The sequence below is a fragment of the Loxodonta africana genome, chromosome 26 (assembly GCF_030014295.1).
Source record: "Loxodonta africana isolate mLoxAfr1 chromosome 26, mLoxAfr1.hap2, whole genome shotgun sequence".
Classification (NCBI taxonomy): domain Eukaryota; kingdom Metazoa; phylum Chordata; class Mammalia; order Proboscidea; family Elephantidae; genus Loxodonta; species Loxodonta africana.
The window spans coordinates 16,066,604-16,086,422 of record NC_087367.1 but is presented as its reverse complement, the minus strand read 5'-3'; the positions used below and the strand labels follow the sequence as shown (position 1 = coordinate 16,086,422).

At 45.0% G+C, this 19,819-nt stretch overlaps 1 protein-coding gene across 2 annotated transcripts in view; it reads left to right on the top strand.

Annotated features, from left to right (window-relative positions):
- The window catches only part of PRKCE (protein kinase C epsilon), a 628,435-nt gene that overhangs the window by 407,193 nt on the left and 201,423 nt on the right, over positions 1-19,819 (top strand). For both annotated transcript variants that reach the window (XM_064277139.1, XM_064277140.1), the window contains exons 7-9: positions 9,423-9,565; positions 13,949-14,045; positions 16,412-16,611. In XM_064277139.1, the coding sequence (XP_064133209.1) occupies positions 9,423-9,565; positions 13,949-14,045; positions 16,412-16,611 (440 nt within the window). The remainder of the gene's footprint in view (positions 1-9,422; positions 9,566-13,948; positions 14,046-16,411; positions 16,612-19,819) is intronic.

Below are 19,819 nucleotides of genomic sequence, written 5' to 3'. Positions count from 1 at the left end.
ACTCAAGTGAAGGGCAGAAAGAATGAGGATACTAGGCGAAGGGTATATGTTCCCGGAAGCCCAAGGAGTCATGAGGGAGTCAGCCACATGGGCCCTGAATGGGAAAAGCTATTCAGAGTTTAGGGCCCCCACAAAGGTTCATCTGTCTTTTCTCTCCTCTACCTCTGTTAGTGAGACTTGGCCATTTTCCCCTTGCCCCTCTTCCTATTGCTAGTAATTGGTTTCCATTCCATCATTTCTCTTGATCCTTTCTGAATCTTAAGACTTTTTGTCCCTGTAGGTTCCTTACCCTGTGGACAGAGGATGGCCAGAAGAGGCCAGCATGGGCCCAGGGGGCCCCTCTTACCTGGGCCTCAGTGAGGTTCTGCCTGTATGATGACTTAGGTAAAGAAATCAGGACTTAGTCACGTGTCCAGGGTTACGTAGCTAGGTCTGTGAAGCTGGAGTTTAAACCTGGGGAGCCTCGCTCCACACCCCTCTGGGATCCACACTCTTCCTCACCCTCCTAGTAGGAAGGACTCAGCAGGTGTTCCACTTTGCTGCCTCATCCTGGGCTGTCCTCCTGGTTCCCTGGTCTTGTTGTGAGATCATCCATTTGACCTGCTGGTCTGTGGTTTCAGCTTTGTGCTGGTCTCACTCCTGGGACATGTTGTTGTTGTTAGCTGTCATATTTGACCCTCAACTCATGGCGACCTCACGCACAACAGAATGAAAAACTGCCCAGTCCTGCACCATCCCCATGAGAGACTGCAGATCAGACCATTGTGATCTATATAGGGTTCTCTTTGACTGAGTTTTTGGAAGTAGATCATCAGGCTTTTCTTCCTGACTCCTGGGACTAGGGTCAGCTATCTTCAGAGAAGCAGGTTTCACCAGAGCTTGGGTCTACAAGGAAAGATCCATAAGATTGTCCCAGTCACTTTGCCCTCAGCCACCTAGGTCCAAGTGTTGTATTTGTCCCATTTCTGAGAACTGTCCCTTTGTCAGCCAGGTGCAGGAGGCATAATTGCCTCCATTTTACTTCTGGGGAAACTGAGAACTGGAAAGACTGGGCAAGCCCACAAGGTCATAAAACCAGGGCCCGGACCTCGGCCTACAGAGGGCCCACTCTGCCCTTGGGCTTGCCCACGGAGGGTCAGACCCTTGGAGTTGCTCACAGACAGTTCTTGGGAAACCAAGCTCCTTATTCTGGGGCAGAAAAACACTGACACTAAGTGAGCAGGCAAATATTTCATTCCGTTCTTTTGTCTTACGATTCAAGTGCCTGCAGCGTCTCCAGGTCTCTCTCCAGACTCCTTGTGGTCTGTCTGATCACTTCAACCATCGTCAGCCGGTCCAGAAATTAGCTTCAGAGTTTCGAATACTAGCTTCCCTAAGTCTCAGCATTTGAATGCTCTCATCGTTCACTTTGTTTTAACTGTGCTGACTGTCACCCTCACAGGGAGCCTCCTAGGGCCCTTCCCTGCCTTTGTTTTATTTGTCAGTCCCTCCCCCACGCCACCCTTTGGCAGGAAAGGCATCAGTATCCTAAGATTTTACGTTCCCATCTCTGAAACAAGATATGGGGTTCTCACCCTGTGGCAGGCTCTCTACCCCTGTTTCTCTTCTGCCAACGCTCTCATACTCACGTCCTGGGCACAGCAGTCTTGGAGTCATTAGCACTGAGGGTCAATTTAGCAGCAAAGCCAGGCCTCTTCCCCAGCTGACTGTCTGCCCTGCAGGGGCCTGCTGCAGCCTGGTTTTCCTCATCCCCGTCTGAGGTGGGCCCTGCCCCGCCTGTCCACCCTGCTCTGATCATAGCTCGGTACACCTTCCCTGAGGCAGAGACAGCCATGTGGGTGCACTGGGGGAGGCCTGGCCTGGAGATTCTCCCCAATCTCCTCCCTGGCTCCAAGCCTCACTGAGGAGCATAGGGAAAAGCCCTTCTTAATGGTGCTGGGACCTGAGGCCACTTCCGTAGGCTAAGTGGCCAAGAGCCACCAGCTATGCTATTACTTCCTCTCCAGAAACTAATGGAGAGCTGGTCCTTGGGTTTGAGGGCAAACTCCTTAGAGAGCTAAGGGCTCTAGAGCTCACAGGTTGGGAGTTGGAAGAGCCGCCTGGTCTGCTCCTGCCTGACTGGGCAATCGTACGCCAGGCACCTTGGCCTGGTGCCCCTGGGATTGCTTCCTTTCTTTTTTTTTTTTAAATCTCCAACTGCCCTCCTGCCTTCCACGAACACTGTGAGCATAATGAAAACAGGATGATCTCAGCTTTGTACCTCCTGGGGCAGCTGTGAGGTGCCATAAAGACCAGAGGGCAAGAGAAAGAAACTTTTTTCCCCCCTTCTCTCTCTCTCTCTCTATGTAAAGTATTTAGGATACTTAAAAACAACAATACTTGAAAACAGATCTTTATTCTAATCAACCTCTGAAAATGTCAGTCCTTTACCACCTTTTCTTTTTTTATTTTGACCAGCTATGCCCCTTGCCTATGAGTCAGAATCAACCTAGTGGCAATGGGTTTTTTGTTTGATGCCCCGTGCCACAACTTTAATTTGTATGTTTAGAATTAATTTGTATGTTTTAGAATTAAAACAAAAACAAACAAGTACTATGTGAATACATTCTCACTCTTAAAGATTCAAGCAGGATTTAAGTGTGGGTATTTTTTTTATGTATGTGCGTGTGTGGGGGGTTACACACACACACACACACACACACACACACACACACATATATAGTATTAAGGTCCTTCTTCCTATTGTCTTCCCACTTCCATCCCCAGAGAGTTAACTGCTAGTAACAATTTGGTATGAATCCTCTCAGGCCTTTTTATGCCCTTTTATTGCGTGAATACTTAACACACACACAACGCACACATACACTCACACACAGAATATTATTTATCTATTGCTACATAACAAATTATCTCAAACTCAGTGGCTTAAAATAACAAACACTGCTTATTTCAGCATTTCTGTGGGTCAGGAATCTGGATGCAGCTTAGCTGGGTGCCTGTGACTCGGGTCGCCCATAAGGTCACAGATAACGCTGACATCTGGGCTGTGGTCTCCCCTGAAGGCTGGACAGGGAGAAGAGCCACTCCCAAGCTCACCCACGTGGTAGTGGCCAGGCCGCAAGTCCTTGCCGGCTGTTGGCTGGAGACATCAGTACCTTGGGCCTCTCCACAGGGCAGCTGGCTTCCTTCTGAGTGAGAAAGCGAGAGAATTAGCGAGGATGCCAAAAAAAGAAGCCAAGCCTTTTTGTAACCTAATCTAAAAAATGGCATCCCTCCCTTTTGAAATTTTCTAATCATTAGAAGAGAGCCCAGCCCACAGTCAATGAAAGGAAGTTATAAAAGGGCATGTCCACCTGGAGGCCAGGATCACCAGGGGCCATCTTAGCAGCTGCCCACTACACACAGACACACAAACAAACACACACGTGCAGACACACGCACACACAGTCACCGTCTCTGTGCAGTCCACACTGATTACCCTTTATAAACTGAAACTCTCATTTCTTATTTTCTATCACCCTTCCTCTGCTTTGTTTCTCTCTATGGCGCTTACTGCCTTCTATATTCTAAATTACTTACATATTATGTTTATTTTGATCTCAACCCTTCAGAATATAAGCTCCACGAGGGCAGGGATTTGTCTGTGTCTGTTTTTCTCTGCTGTTTCCTCAGCATTTAGAGCAGTGCCTGGCACATGGTAGGCACGCAATAAATATTGGTTAATTGAACCCTATATACCTTGTTCTGTGATTTGCTTTTCACACTTCACAGTGTATCTTGGAGTATTTCCAAGTCAGTACAAATAAATCTACATCATTCATTTTAATGGTTGCCTAATATTACACAGCCTGGGTGTCCCACACCTTATTTAAATCTTGCCCCGTTGATGATGTTTACTTGTTTTTGTGTTCTGTCTGTTTTAAGTGATACTGCAGCAAAAATCCCTGTACATTGCATCTTCGTGCACAGGTATGACTGTTTATGGAGGAAAGACCCATAAAAGCCCTACCCGTTTAAAAAAACTCATGCCGTAGCGTCGATTCCAACTCATAGTGAGTGACCCCATAAGACAGAGTAGAACTGCCCCACAGGCCTTCCAAGGAGCGGCTGGTGGGTTCAAACTGCTGACCTTTTGGTTAGCAGCTGTAGCTCTTAACCACTACACCACAAGGGTTTCCAAAAGTCCTACAGTAACTTTCAACCTTTGTCTTTTTGTTGTTGATGTTGCTTGTTTGTTTGAAATCAAGCCATGGTAACTGACTACATTGCCTGCATGGTCCGGGAAAGCCTGTTTAGTGAGTTTAAGACTAGCAGCCAAGTGATCTATTGGAGACTGGTCTGAGAGTTGTCATTTATGCTGCCTGTTGTTGTTAGGTGCCATTGAGTGGATTCTGACTCATAGCAACCCTATGAACAACAGAACGAAACACTGCCCAGTCCTGCGCCATCCTCACCATTCTTGCTATGTTTGAGTCCATGTTGCAGCCACTGTCAGTCTATCTCAGTGAGGATCTTCTTCTTTTTCGCTGACCCTCTACCTTACCAAGCATGATGTCTTTCTCCAGGAACTTGTCCCTCCTGATAACATTCCGAAGTGTGTGCGATGAAGTCTCGCCATCCTTGCTGTTAATTAGCATTCTGGCTGTACTTCTTTCAAGACAGATTTATTCATTCTTCTGGCAGTCAATGGTATATCTGATATTCTTTGCTGCCTAAATATTACTAATTTCCTTAGAGCTAGAATACACTGGAAAACATGCCATCTTGTACAAGGCATCCCAGAGAACTTGGAAACAGCTTACTTTAGTCTTCTAGAAACTTGCACTTTATTTGGGCATAAAACATGAAAGGCTGAATAAACCAAAAAAAAAAAAAAAAAAAACAACCAAACCCATTGCTGTCGAGTTGATTCTGACTCATAGCGACCCTGTAGGACAGAGTAGAACTGCCCCATAGGGTTTCCAAGGCTGTAAATCTTTATGGGAGCAGACTGCCACGTCTTTCTCCCATGAAGAGGCTGGTGGGTTCACACTGCTGACCTTTCGGTTAGCAGCCAAGTGCTTAACCACTGTGCCACCAGGACTCCTTGGAAAGCTAAATAATAAGCAGTAATTCAAGCTGTGAGTCAGACATAAGAGTGAAAAATTCTTAGATAAGGAGAGGTCAGGTGGTCAGGAAAGACTGCTGGAGCATTAGGCTTGAGGAATGAGGGAGGAGAAGGACGGGAAGAGCAGGGCAGGGGGGAGGACGTTCTAGGCAAGCACCCAGCAATGAGTAGAGGACAGGGAGGGAGGAAGCATCTCAGTGTTCAGTGCTGAAAGGCCGCAGGAGTGTTCTCAATTTATCCTGAATCCCTTGCAATAGCATCTGACAATGCCTAGGGACCATCGTGGACGCCCCCCAGCATGCATGGAAGATCCAGGCAGAGTTTTGGTTTGAGGACTGAGGGGTAGAAGACAACTGGCCAATCATGTCCCGTGGAAAACTCTGAGTGATGGTTCCAGTGGTACCAGGATTCCAGATGTCTTTCTGGTCACCTTTTGGTGCCCCAGCATGAGCCCAAGGGACCACATAATGCCACCCCTCTAACCTCTCTCTCTTCATAGTCATTCCCCTGCCACTGACAACTTCATCACACTACTATACAACTTCCTCTTCACAGTTGTTGGTTCTCTACATTTCTGAGCATGGCTGGGAATTACGTTAATATTATGAAATTGAACCTAGCCCTGGCTCACCCCCAAGGCCAAAATTATCCCAATTTAAAGAAATTTCTGGAAGACACGTAGGCCTGACTTCCCGCAGGCATGGCTTTGTCATTGTTCTCAGAAGGTCATCTGATTATGTTGGAAGGATTTCCAATAGCCTGACTCCCCTCGTTGCAATCTGAGCTTTAATCGCATTTATAAAAAGGTGGCAACTGGAAACAATGTTTTCCAGAAAAAACATAGAATGTGCTATAGAAAGTGAAGGTCAGTGTGCCCGAACCCTGATCTGTCTTGAGCATGAACCTGCTACTGCTGCCCCACCTGGCACATAGTAGGTGCTCAACAAACGTATGATGAGTAACTGGGTGAAAATAGTAGACTAATGGTCTCCTTTTAGAAGAATCCCTAGCAAAGCTGCTCTGTTTCATCCCAAGCGGAACTTCATCCAGGTGAAACCAGCTGATAACGAACATTAAGAGGTAGCCTTGCCTCGGGTAGGTACCCAGAAGACTTGAAAGCAGAGACTCAAACAGATACTTGTACACCAATTACAGCACTATGCCTGGTGGCATAGTGGTTAAGAGCTACAGCTGCTAACCAAAAGGTTGGCAGTTCGAATCCACCAGGCACTTCTTGAAAACTCTATGGGGCAGTTCTACTCTGTCCTGTAGGGTAGCTGTGAGTCGGATGGGTCTTTTATTTCTTTTTTTGGTGCCTTGCTCAATACAAGTTGATGAGTACCGTGCTTACTGGTATGACTGCAATGGAGAATTAGTCAGCCATAAAGAGAAATGAAGTCCTGATGTATGCCACCACATGGATGAACTTGGAACAATATGCTGAGTGAAACAAGTCTGTCACAAAAGGACAAACGTCGTGTGATCCCACTTGTATGGAATATCTAGAAGAGGCAACCCCATAGAGACAGAAAGTCAATTAGTGGTTACTAGTGGCTGGTGGCTGGGGGAGAAGGGAGAATGAGGAGTTATGGTGTAAGGGGTACAGAGTTTCTATTTGGGGCGATGGAAAAGTTTTGGAAATAAATAGTGGTGATCGTGGCAAAAAAAAAAAAAAGAAGAGGCAACCTTAAAAGAGAAGCCATAAAAGGGTGGCCCAGGGCACTGAGTAGTTTGGCAGCCTGATGCAAATACCCCTTGCCCCAGAGTGAGAAGTGGCAGGGATTTGGAATGGTTCGTTTGGCTCATGTTATATGAACGAGGAGTCACTGGGTGGTGCAAACAGCTAGGTGCTCAGCTGCTAACTGAAAGGGTGGAGGTTCAAGTCTACTCAGAGGCACCTCAGAAGGGCCTGGTGATCTGCTTCTGAAAGATTAGGCATTGAGAACCCTATGGAGCACAGTTCTACTTTGACACACATGGGGCCACCACGAGTTGGAGTCAACTCCACAATCGTTGGCTTTAATGCGAATGAACCTCAAGGTTGTTTTAATGGAGTGTCCACTTTCTTTTACTTGCCTACAGCCTCCGTGTGTCATCCGCCAGCATCCCGGAGCCCATGGTCCCCTGGCAGCTGCCTGTGTTATCTCTGAGCTCTCCTTCCGTGGAGAGCTTTGCCCTCACATCTCAGGATTTTTCAAAGCACTGCAAAGTCATTGTCTCGTGTCATCCATTTTAATTGATATGTGATTGGGATTTTTTTTAATTACATATTAAGACAACTACTTAGCTTTCCCCAGGAAATCGCCGAGTTTTAAAAAAATAAATAAATAATAAGGGAAGACCTTAAAGACCATTTCTACTTTGCTGACTGGTCACTCTGTTTTGTTAGATGGACAGGTCTGGCATTTCAACACCAGAGGGCGCCAGTGGTTAAATTATGTAGACAAGTTGCCCTAGCTGAGAAATTCCCTTCATTTGGCCTCCTTTATTCTTGATTTTTCTGTCACCTCTTGAAGAGGCAAAGCGAGGGCTTTTGTGGAGTCGGTGGGCAGGAGCAGGTGAGGTGAACGTGGTGTCAAATGGTATCTGTAGCTAAGGGGAGAGGGAGCGAGACTTCAGAGCAAAACGCTGTTGCCTGATGTGCGTGGTCTACCAGTTTTATCTTCAGATTGAGGCTTTTCAGGAAGTTGTTAGTAATAATTCAGTGCTCAAGTCAGCACCATGGCCAGGCTGTGGTGGATCTTTCTTGTTTGTGTAGTCTAAGACAGTACTCCCTCCTAACTCTCCCTCTCCCATTCCCCAGCCTTTGGCCCCTTGAGCCTCTTGGGCTCAGTAGCTCAGTTGAACTCCCTTCAAACCTGGGGTGGGCATCTGTGCTGTCCCTTCGCCTAGACCAGTGACCAGATCGTCCAGGGCAGGTGGGAGGTCTGGCCTATCCTGCCTGGTTTCTTTCCAAGAACAGTGCTATGCCAAGACAACTGAGTGACATGGGTGAACGAAGACACTCAAGCATGGCTCTGTTCCTTTGAAGTGGGATTTTAGATCTGAAAGGAGCCTTGGAGGTCACCTCATTCAATAGGCTCATTTTCAGATAAACATCTTGCCAGGCTCTATCCTGGACATACCCTTCTCGATGATAACCCAACACTTTACGAGAGTCATAGAGTGAAATGTGTACATGTGACTTGCTTGGGTCCAGAATCCAAATGAACTTTCTTTAAATAAACCAATCAAGTTCTTTTATGGTCCATGTTCTGCTCCTGTACTAAGTCAGGGGCATCGTGGGTAAATCCCACTTTCATTGCTAACTTCGTGGTAAGGATCAGTATGAATCTAATCCCCAAAGTATAGAAATAGATTCAGTCCTCACCCTCCCACTTCCCCACGCTCGTCACCAGCCACTCACATGGCACACTCTCTGTCTCCAACCCTTGCCAACCAGGGCTGGGTCAGAACTCACAAATTAGACAGACACCATCTTTCAGACCAACTATCCATGCAATATTTCCTGGGCCCCAGCCAACCAGAGTTAGGTCAAAGCTCACACATTAGAAGGATACCTTCCTTCAGACTGCCAAACAGCTCCTGCTGGCTCACACTGGCCCTGTGGGTTTGTTAATTTGCTGGAACAACTCACAGAATCTCACAGAGAATATACCAAACTTATGACTACGACTTCATTACAACTGAAAAGGAATCAAAGAGGTACATAGGGTGAAGTCTGGGAGGGGTCACAGCACAGAGGTTCCATGTCCCAAAGAGGGATGCACTACCCTTCCCCATGTATGATCACCAACCAGGAAGCTCCTCTGAGCCTCAGGGCTCGGGGTTCTTATTGGCCTCACCAAGTGGCCATGATAGATTACATCAGCCTCCTGAGGCTTAATCAGCCTTGGGCCCCCAGATAGTCCCTCCTGGTCTGGTAAGCACCTACTCATTAGCCCCAGGTGTTGGTACAGCTCACAAAAAGCAAGAACAAAGGCCAAATTGCCTTCTGCAGGTGATTCCACACCTCATAGATCCCCAAAAGAAAATTTAAATGTGATATTTGTTTATTTATCCAAATTTAATATATATATAGAAAGAATGACTGGAAGGGAGTAACTAGAAAGTTAGCAGTGGTTACCTCTGCATGGTGGTCTGGCGAATTTTATTTCTGTGTGGTGAGATGATGGGTAATTTTTGTTTTTCTCTTTATGTTTTTCTGTATTTTCCAAATTCTATCAAACAAGTGTGTTTTACTTTTATAATCAGAAAAAAAAGTCATGTTTGAGGCCACGACTATTTGAAAGTCTTTCCTCTGTGCCCCCTACAGTCTGCAAGATGAACGTTCACCGTCGCTGTGAGACCAATGTTGCCCCCAACTGTGGAGTAGATGCCAGAGGAATTGCCAAGGTGCTGGCCGACCTCGGTGTCACTCCAGACAAGATCACCAACAGTGGCCAGAGGAGGAAAAAGGTAGGCCGGCTACTTGGTGTTTCTGGAGCCATTTGTGGGCCAACACTGTAAGAGTGCCTTGGAGTTAGGTTTTAAGGTTTAAGTTTGCAACATTTACTCAAAACAGCATGTGTTTAATGGGGGGAAAAAAGAGAGAGAGAAAGAGAGACCAGGCAGGTAACATTAAAGTTGCCTTCAGTTGCAAACATGGGGGGAAACAAAGCAAGTGTCAAGGGTAATGTTTGCCAGAGAAACATAAGCTTTGAGATGCAGACTTCGAAATTCCCTCTAGGGAAAACATAGCTACTTTGGCCAAGGAAATATACTTATCTGCCTCCTGAACTGGCATGAAAGCAATGTCGGTGTCTGATCTTGGCCTGTGGTATTATTGTAATGAGGATAAATGGATGAAGAGCTGGACCCACATTCTTTTCTAGGGAGGAAGCCAAGAAGATTTCTGATAGTACCAGCACTTAGCTACCCGAGGACTAATGTTAACGTCCTGAGACATGAAACATCTGGGCCTTTCTTTGGAGACCAAAGTCCTGTCTTTGTAACATTCTGAATGTCAGTAGGAAGAGATCCATTTGCTAAAATGTTGTTTTGGTAAGTCAGGACCCACAGATACAAACAGACCTAAAGGCACCCATAGAATTTTGTCTGTGGGTTCTCTTTAGCCTTGCTTTCTAGCCTAAATTAAGTTATGAAAAAACATGGAGATTCCTAAGTGAAAGAAGCTAGTCTGAAAAAGAATCATGCCTTATGAATCCAACTGTATGAAGGTCTGGAAAAGGCAAAACTATAAAGACAGTAAAAAGAATCAGTGGTTGTCAGGGATTCAGAGAGGTGGGAGGGATGAATAGATGGAGTGGCACACAGGGCATTTTTAGGGCAATGAGACTATTCTGTATAAGACTGTAATAGTGGACACATGTCATTATGCATTTGTCAAAACCCATAGGACAGTACAACACAGAGTCCTAATGATAACTATGGACTTTAATTAATAATGTATCAAAATTGGTTCAATTGCAACAAATGTATCACACTAATGCAGGATGTGAATAATAAGGAATTGTGTGCAGGGAATAGGGATATATGGAAACTCTACTCTCTTCCCATTTTTCTGTAAACTAAAAACTGCTCTAAAAACTAATTTTTTGTTGTTGTTTAAGTAAGTTATGAGAAACTCAGAACCATGTTAACTGGGCAAGAAATCCTGGTGGAGGTGGAGTGGGGATAGCCCTCCCGCCCACACGTCATTCTCAAGCTCTTTATTAAAAAAGTGAGTCTGACTAAGGGTGCCTCTACAATCTTGACTCCTAAATGCACTCCCTAAATTTTGCCCTGAAGTACTGTTATGGATTGAATTGTGTCCCCCCCAAAATGTGTGTCAACTTGGTTATGCCAAGTATATTCTGTGTTTGTATCCCAGTAGTCTGTGGTTGTCCGCCATTTTGTGATCTAATATGATTTTGCTGTGTGTTGTAATTCCTGCCTCTATGATGTTAATGAGGCAGGATTAGAGGCAGTTATGTTAATGAGGCAGAACTCAATCTACAAGATTAGGTTGTGTCTTAAGTAAATCTCTTACAAGATATGAAAGAGAAGCAAGCAGAGGGACAGGGGGACTTCATACCACCAAGAAACAAGAGCCAGGAGAACAGCATGTCTTTCGGACCCTAGGTCCTTGTGCTAAGAAGCTCCTAGATGGGAAGATTGATATCAGGGACCTTCCCCCAGAGCTGACAGAGAGAGAAAGCCTTCCCCTGGAGCTGGCACCCTGAATTGGGACTTCTAGCCTCCTAGACTGTGAGAGAATAAATTTATCTATGTTAAAGCCATCCACTTGTGGTATTTCTGTCATAGCAGCACTAGATGACCAAGACAAATACCTTCTAGAGGACGCTCGTTCCCCAGACATCTTTACCTTTTAGAAGCTGCTACACCTTTTCCCTGTGCCTCTCAGAAGGACTTTGCTCCTTGAATGAGAAAAGTTGGATTGTTTTCATCTGATTAATGTCTGCTTCTTCTCTACAATCTCAATAAACAAAGTTCTTTTCCAAGGGTTGGAGAAAAGTTCTCTTCTCCCTGCTTGAGTTCACTGTGGGACTTCGTGCCTCTGGTGGCGTGAATCCCTCTAGCGGAAACAGGACTTCCATTGTTGACCCGAGGAGTTGGAATTGTAAGCAAAATGCCAGCACCTGTCTTAGTTATTTAGTGCTGCTCTAGCAGAAATACCACAAGTGGATGACTTTAGGAAGCAGAAATTTATTGCCTCACGGATTAGGAGGCTAGACGTCCTAATTCAGGGCACCAGCTGCAGGAAAAGGCTTTCTCTCTCTGTCGGCTCTGGGGGAAGGTCCTTTTAATCAATCTTCCCCCAGGTGTACGCATCTCTCAGTGCAGGGACCCCAGGTCCAAAGGATGTGCTCTGCTCGTGGCTCTTCTTTCTTGGTGGTAGGAGGTCCCCCTCTCTGCTTGTTTCCCTCTCCTTTTATCTCTTGTAAGATAAAAGGTGTGGTTCAAGCAAGGGTAGCGCCTAACCTAATCATGCCTCATTAGCATAACAGACAGCTCATTCCCAGTGGGACCGTGACCACAACCATGGCGGCTAGGATTCACAACACATAATTACATTAGGTCACAAAACGGAGACCAAACACACAATACTGGGAATCATGATCTATCCAAGTTGAGATGAATTTTTGGGGGTCACAATTCAATCCCCAAGAATATAAGGCTCCATTCACGAGGCGGGCTCAGCAAGCACCTTGGTCAGTCACATTTATGAATTGTAGAGCCCTTTCCAGGAGATGTCATTGTTTTTCCCTTGTTAGAAGTAAAGGGAATCTGTATTGGTTGTTATGAAATACTTTAAAGAAAACCCATACCTGCCCTCTCCCCCATATTTGCATGTGCTATAACAGAGTTCCTGAGTGTTATCAATGGTTAACGTATTCGGCTGCTAACTGAAAGGTTGGAGGTTCAAGTCCACCGATAGATGTCTTGGAAAAAAGTCCTGGGAATCTACTTCCAAAAAGTCAGCCATTGAAGATCCTATGGAATGCAGTTCTACTCTGACACACATGGGGTTGCCATGAGTCAGAGACAACTTGATGGCGGCTCGTTTACTGGTTATAATGCCATCTATCTTGAATTTGCGGGGGACCTGGTGCTAGTAAGCCAACATGGAGAAATTCAGGAAGGGACAGAGTATTAGACTAGGGGACTCATCCCCAATATTTTTATTGCTGTGATGCTTCTGATGCAAAAGTTAGAAAAAACCAAGTGAGAAACCATGGTGGCTGAGAGGATGGAAGAGAAACAGCCTTGGTTAGAAATTAAAAGGGCTTCTTTGCAGGAGCGTCAGGCTTGCTGGAGCCTTGGTTCCCCATGTTACCCCTGCAAGTAGCCCAGCATCCAGAAAGAACAGGTGAGCACTGCTGATCAACTGAGAGTAAAAGTGGGCCAGAGCGCTTGCAATCTCTTAGGCCAAACCACTGAACTTCAAATGGATGTGCCAACTATACAATGCAAAGAGAGAACCCTCAAGTAATCTATGGACTACATAAAAAAATTAAAATGAAGTAAAAGAAAATAACAGGATATAAAACCATTAAAAAAAAAAAAAAAAGGTGAACATGCCAACATTGATGCCAGGAAATAGACTTCATGGGGGGAGGGGCGGGTAGGAGGAGTATCTTATGAAAATTTGTCAACAAATACCAGTATATCTGGAAATATTTATGGAGTGCCCTGGTGGCATAGTGGTTAAGAGCTCGGCTGGTAAACAAAAGATTGGCAGTTCAAATCAACCAGCCACTCCTTGGAAACCCTAAAACCCTGTGGGGCAGTTCTACTCTGTCCTGTAGGGTTGCTATGAGTCAGAATCGACTTGACAGCAACAGGTTCGGGTTTTTTTTAATTTTATTATATCATTTTGTACAAATCAGTACAAGACACTCATAAAGTCTTGCCTTCAAAGAACCTATAGTCTACCTGAATAGAGCGTTCCACACAATGTATACAAACAGGTATTATTAATCATATAAAGCTAAGTAAAATAATGAAGAAATGCCAAACAGGTATTGGAGACAAGTGTCTTAGTACCTTGGGCAAAGTAACTTGGATTGGAGAGGGAGGCTTTACGCAGAAGATGTGGTTGAGCTTTGCTTAGACAGGTCAATTGTATGTAGAGAGAATAAGAATCAAACACACTGAATTCTCTTGCTTTCTTCCCTTTCATTGTCAAGTGAGACCTTGAGTCCAAGCTTTCAGAATATCAATTCAACAAGTGTTTCTGGGCACCAGGCACTCTTACAGCTCTCAGAAAGGAACCTTGATGTTTTCCACTTTCCTTCTGATGGGCTTCTCCTTTCTTTTTGTCCCTCTCCTCTCTAGCTCATTGCTGGTGCCGAGTCCCCACAGCCTGCTTCTGGAAGCTCACCAACTGAGGAAGATCGATCCAAGTCAGCACCCACCTCCCCTTGTGACCAGGGTGAGACCCTCAGCTTTGCCTCCGTACCTCTGAGCTCTGTTATCGGAAGGACTAAGGCACTCAAGGCCTTTCTACCCAAGAATGAGCTTCTTAGCTCAAACAGCTGGGAGCCCGGCAGTGGATTTGGTTTTGGTTTGGAATCATAAACCTAGAAACCAAGACCACTGCTGTTGAGTCAATTCCAACTCATAGCTACCCTGTAGGGCAGAGTAGAACTGCCCACAGGGTTTCCAAGGCTGTGAATCTTTGCAGAAGCAGGCTGCCACATCTTTCTCCCACAGAGCCGCTGGTGGGTTAGAACCGCTGACCTTTCGGTTTAGCTACTGAACTCTTAACCTCTGCGCCACCAGGGCTCCTTAGGGGTAGTCATAATTGCGTAATAATAGAGCCTGGACTTTCTGTAGCCCCTTTTGACTTTTTAAAAGCAGTTTTGTGTTTGCTATCCTAATTTTATGCTCACACCAACTCCGTGGTGGTGCTGTATTGGTGTTGGTGTTATTCCCACGACACAAGATGAGGTGTGAAAGGCTGGAGAGTTGAAGAGGCTTATCCCCAGGTTAGGAGCTGTGTCAGTGGTAGGGACAACACTGTGTCCCTCTGGCCTAGGAATCCTGATTTCAGGACCATCAAACCCTCCTTGAAGACCAGCCCTTCTTACCCAAGTGTAAGCGAAATAGCTGTAGGCGACATGTGCCAAACCTGAGGCCATAAAATCAATGACCTGAGTCTCTCACTGCACTGCTCCAGTTGACTTCTGCATCTTTATACCCTGCTTCATTCCGAAAGAGATCTGACCCATTCATAAGTAATGAGGCAGTACACTGGGGTCTCCAGATTAGCAGGGATTATCCCAGACCTGTGTGAGCGTTTTCACACTTCCTTTTTCAATGTTGAGCTTCAGGGAGTTGGGGTCATGTGATAAAAAGTCCCCAGGTAAGAGGAAAGCGATCATGATTTCTAGACCTGGCCCCCACCCAGTATACTATCCAGCCTCTCAGGGCCTCCATCCATCCCGTCCCTGAAGGTAGCGTATTGGCCAGCAGTGAGGTGGCACAAATGGATGCAAAAGCCCTCTTGCAAGACACAGTGTTATTACAGAGCAGGTGTGTGGTATAGTTTCTCTTTCGTCCATTGTAAGAAAAGGCAGAATGGCGTTTCTTCGAGCTTTGGTATCCAGAACACCTAAGTTCTCCTTCCAAAGTCCGTTTAGTAAGCAGTCTTGAACACTGAGACTTTTAGCTTTATGCTGCGACTTAAAGTTATACTTAGGGAAGAGGAAGTGGTAGATAGCTGCTGAATTCATGGTGTTTGGGGGTTGTCTGTGGACTCAGGTGTTGCCCTGCCCTCCATTGCCCCCTATCCCAAACTCCAGACCTAAGCCAATCTCTCTTCTGATGAACCTCAGCCCTCCTACAAAGAAGGTGAAGGTCTCTTCATGCCCAGCAGCACCTGGTCACCCAGGCCTGATTCTGACTCTGAAGGGTTAACAGTCCATGGTCCCCTTCCAGTAAATCCCAGTTCTTCACCAGCATATTGTAAAATCAAGAGACGCATCTCTACACAGAGAGAGGAGGCTGTGCCTTAGTGAATGAATAGCTAACGATAGAGCCTCCTCAAACAGAAGAGGTCAAAGGATCACCCAGTGCTATCACCCTAGGTAATTCAGGTCACATACCCTGGAGGGGCGCAAGACCATCTCACAGTTGAGAAATTGTACTGAGGAGTTCCTACCCTCTTCGAGATAGATTTGCAACATGCAGTTCTTTTGTTGTTGATAAGCCCATTGCCCATTTCATTAGACAGCCTTGGGTGAGTCGGGTATTTAGAGTGAACCCAGCAACAAGGCTAAGTGAACTCCTTTAGAAGGAGGCTTCCTAGTCCCAGTTGTCGAAACAATTTTATCACTGGTGAGTGCTGTGATAACTCTTCTAGGTTAGTTGTTTTCTTAATCATCAGAGGAAACTGGAAGAGCCCCTGTAGGCTTTGTGACTCTGCAAGGTTCTCCAGAGGGCCTGGATCCTTGCTCTCCATCTAGAATAACACAATAAGCTACTCGCCAGGGGTTTTCAGAGGATCCAGGATCCCTGTGTCATCTGAAGGAGTTTGTGGACAAGTGAACTTCTCAAGGACAGGGACTCTCCCCTCTTCTTCTCTGTATACCCAGATCCTGCTGTACCTTAGTGCCAGTGAAAGCGTGTTGAGCAAATGAGCAACAAATGAAGAGATCCCACATTGGTTCTATTGCAATGAAGAACAGGAAAGAGGTCAGACAGCTGCAGGTTCCGGGGAGATCCTGCATGTGGAATGCTAAGGCAAGAGGTCACAAGGTGTGTGCTAATGGAGTATTTTGTCGCCCTTGGTCCTAGAAATAAAAGAACTTGAAAACAACATTCGGAAGGCTTTGTCATTTGACAATCGTGGGGAGGATCACCGGGCGGCCGCGTCCACCGACGGCCAGCTGGCGAGCCCTGGAGAGAACGGGGAAGTCCGGCAGGGCCAGGCCAAGCGCTTGGGCCTGGATGAGTTCAACTTCATCAAGGTGTTGGGCAAAGGCAGCTTTGGCAAGGTCTGTGGCAAGCTTGGGGAGAATTGGGATTTTCTCTACCCTGTGGCATTGCCTTGTTTGTTTGATCTAGGATTAAGCATTGAGCATTTCTATCTGGTCTTGTTAAATTTCCCTTCCTTGTTGAGTGGAAATGGCTTGAGGCCAAGCAGGTAAGTGTCCTGGCTCTGCTGCTCAGTAGGTGAGAGACTTTACTGTAGTCATTTAACCTCTTTAGGACTCAGTTTTCCTCATTTATTGAATGGGGACAGGACTCAAGTGAGATTAAAAACAAAAAACAGGTGTCATCAAGTCAATTCCGACTCATGGCAATCTCGTGTGTGTCAGAGTAAAACTGTTCTCGATAGGGTTTTTAACGGGGGGTGATTTTTCAGAAGTAGATTGCCAGGCCTTTCTTCCGAGCTACCTCATAGTCGACTCAAATCTCCACCCTTTTATTTAGCAACCAAGCGTGTTAACTGTTTACACCACCCAGGGACTCCTTCAAGTGAGATCGTGGGTGAGAAAGCACATCTCAGTCTTAAAATGCTTTACATGTGTGTGGTGTTCCATTATCAATAGTATTAACAAGAAGTTCTTCCATCTCAATTCTCTTTTTAATTCATTATGAAGATTTTGAGAATGAATGCTAGAATCTCTGCCGTCAGTGAATGTAGGGTCCAAAGCAAACCTTAGCATTTGTTGCTTTGAAAGTTAGATGTTATTTACTTGCCTTTTCGGACACTTGCTAATGTTTTATCTTCTGCTTACGGGAAAAAAATGAGAGTAATCATTTCATGTCTTGGATCAGCGTCCTCCTACCTGGGTACCATTTGCCATATTCAGCTTCCCACTGAGCTGAACACAGTGATGTGGATGTGGGTGCCGGGTGGCCCCAATAAGTGCTAATGGTGCTCAGCCAGCCCTTTTGACGGTTTAAAAACAAAAACAAAAGAAACCCACTGCCACTGAGTCAATTCCAACTTATAGCAGCCCTATTAGTTTCCAAGGCTGTAATGCTCACAGAAGCAGACTGTCACATCTTTCTCCCTTGGAGCAGCTGGTGGGTTTGAACTGCCAACCTTTTGGTTAGCAGCTAAGCACTTTAACCACTGCGCCACCAGGTCTCCTTCTTGATCACCACATGAGATGGAAAAATAATCCCTGTTCATTTTAGAAGAAGTTGGAGGGGCAGAGAGCCTAGGAAGCTGGTTAGCACTTCAGCTGAGACCTCTGATTATCCCCCTTGCTCTTCTCAAAGCCGTGCCTGGAAGGGGATGGGAATTATCTTTCTGAGGGAGTCCCTGGGTGGTGCAAATGATTAACACATCTGGCTGCTGCCCAAAAGGTTGAAGGTTCAGGTCCACCCAGAGGCGCCTTGGAAGAAAACCCTGGTGACCTATTTCTGAAAAGTCAGCCACTGAAAACCCCCATGGAGCACAGTTCCACTCTGACACACATGGGGTCTCCGTGAGTCACAGTTGACATGATGGCCTTTCCGAGGCCTCCCAGAGCAGAGAGGCCCTACTCTGGAGACCAGACGCCTGGCTCTGGCAGCTCCCAGGGGTCACTTGCCCACACATGTCTCAGGCTCTTGAAAGCAGCAATCTGCTGGTCAGTCTCATTCCACTTCTCTCCAAAGGGAACAGCTCTGGGAACCCCTGCAGGGTACAGGCCTGGTTCCCAGCCATCTCACCTGCCCCATCTCACCCTGAGATCTCATGGCAGGAAGATAACTGGAGTTTACTTAAATGACAAAAGCTGAAACAATCACAGTCTTTAGAAACAGGCTAAATAAGAAACAGACCCCAGCCTCCTGTCTAGGCATAACTCTGGGATGAGAACTCTGCCCTGAGCAGGAGTTGGTCTAATTTTGAGCAAGATTCAAGGGAAACGAGCAGACTCAGAGTTTCCAAGTTTCCATATGGTGTTGGCAGGATGGGAATTCTGATGACTCGGGGGCCCTGAGGTTGTTTCTTAAGAAAAATCACAGCCAAAGTTTGAGTCAGTTTTAGAGTTTGTATTATATGTGGACGAGGAAAGATCTTTAGGTTAACATCATGAATTTTCTCGTTAAGTTTCTGAATTACTGCTCTTAAGCTTTGACAACAGACATTGGAGTACTGTGCTTAGGAGATAGCTGTTAAAAAAGAAGGAGAGAATGGTGACATTTATAGAGAAATGAGTCCAAAAATATCAAATGATTGGAAAACTTGAAGAAAATAGAATTGTTAATCAGCTCTCTGGAGAAGGAATCACTTTCCCAGCTTTAAAGCTATAGAAGAAATCATAAAGGGAAACAAGGATAGATTCAACTACACATAGGTAAATGCTTCTATTCAAAAAAAAAAATATAAAACAGGCTTAGAAAAATCTTTGCAGCAAATAAAAGGTTAGAGACAGACATAGAATTCACACAAGAAGAAATAACAATTAGAAATCAAATATTTAAAAAAGTTCCATTTCAAATTAAAGCAACATTTAGGTAACACTTCACCTATTGAGGAAAAAAAGTTTGTATGTAAAAATACCCAGTGTTGGTAAATTGCCATGAAACTGAAATACTTCTATGTTGCTGGTGGCAGGGTGTAGATATGTGTATATATATACACACACACACACATACTTTTGAAAAGCAATTAAGAGATGCTTATGAAGAACTGTTAAAAAAAAAAAAAAAACAAAGTTCAAAAATTTTAACTCTGTCATTGATTTCTGAGAATTTGTGTCCTAAGGATGTGATCCAAAAGAAAGAAAAAAAATGCCAGCTACAAAACTGCCCAATGTTATTTATTTATGTAATGCTTAATAATCAGATATAACTTGGGTCTTTTATGAGGGAAGTGGTTAGATGAATTATTATATATTTACCTGACTTGAGTATCACCAACCATGACAACAATAAAAATCACGAAAAAAAAAAACTGCGTATGATGTAATAATGATCAGTTAAAAAGAAAGAAAACAGATTTTTCTATATACTGTAACTGCAGCATAGCTAACATATGTGAACACATGTGTCGTCATTTAACAGATGTGCAGTGGGCTTCTCTTTTCTTTGCCTGGGTGCTGTGCTGGAGATTAAAAGTAAATAAGTAAATTAAACTAGTGGCTGTATTAGGATGGCAATTTTCCTGATTTTTTTTTTTTAATGTTGGATATACTATACGAAATTTAAAAAGCAGTCATAAAGGAATTCGTTTTTAAAGCATTTTCTTTTAGCTTGTGCTTC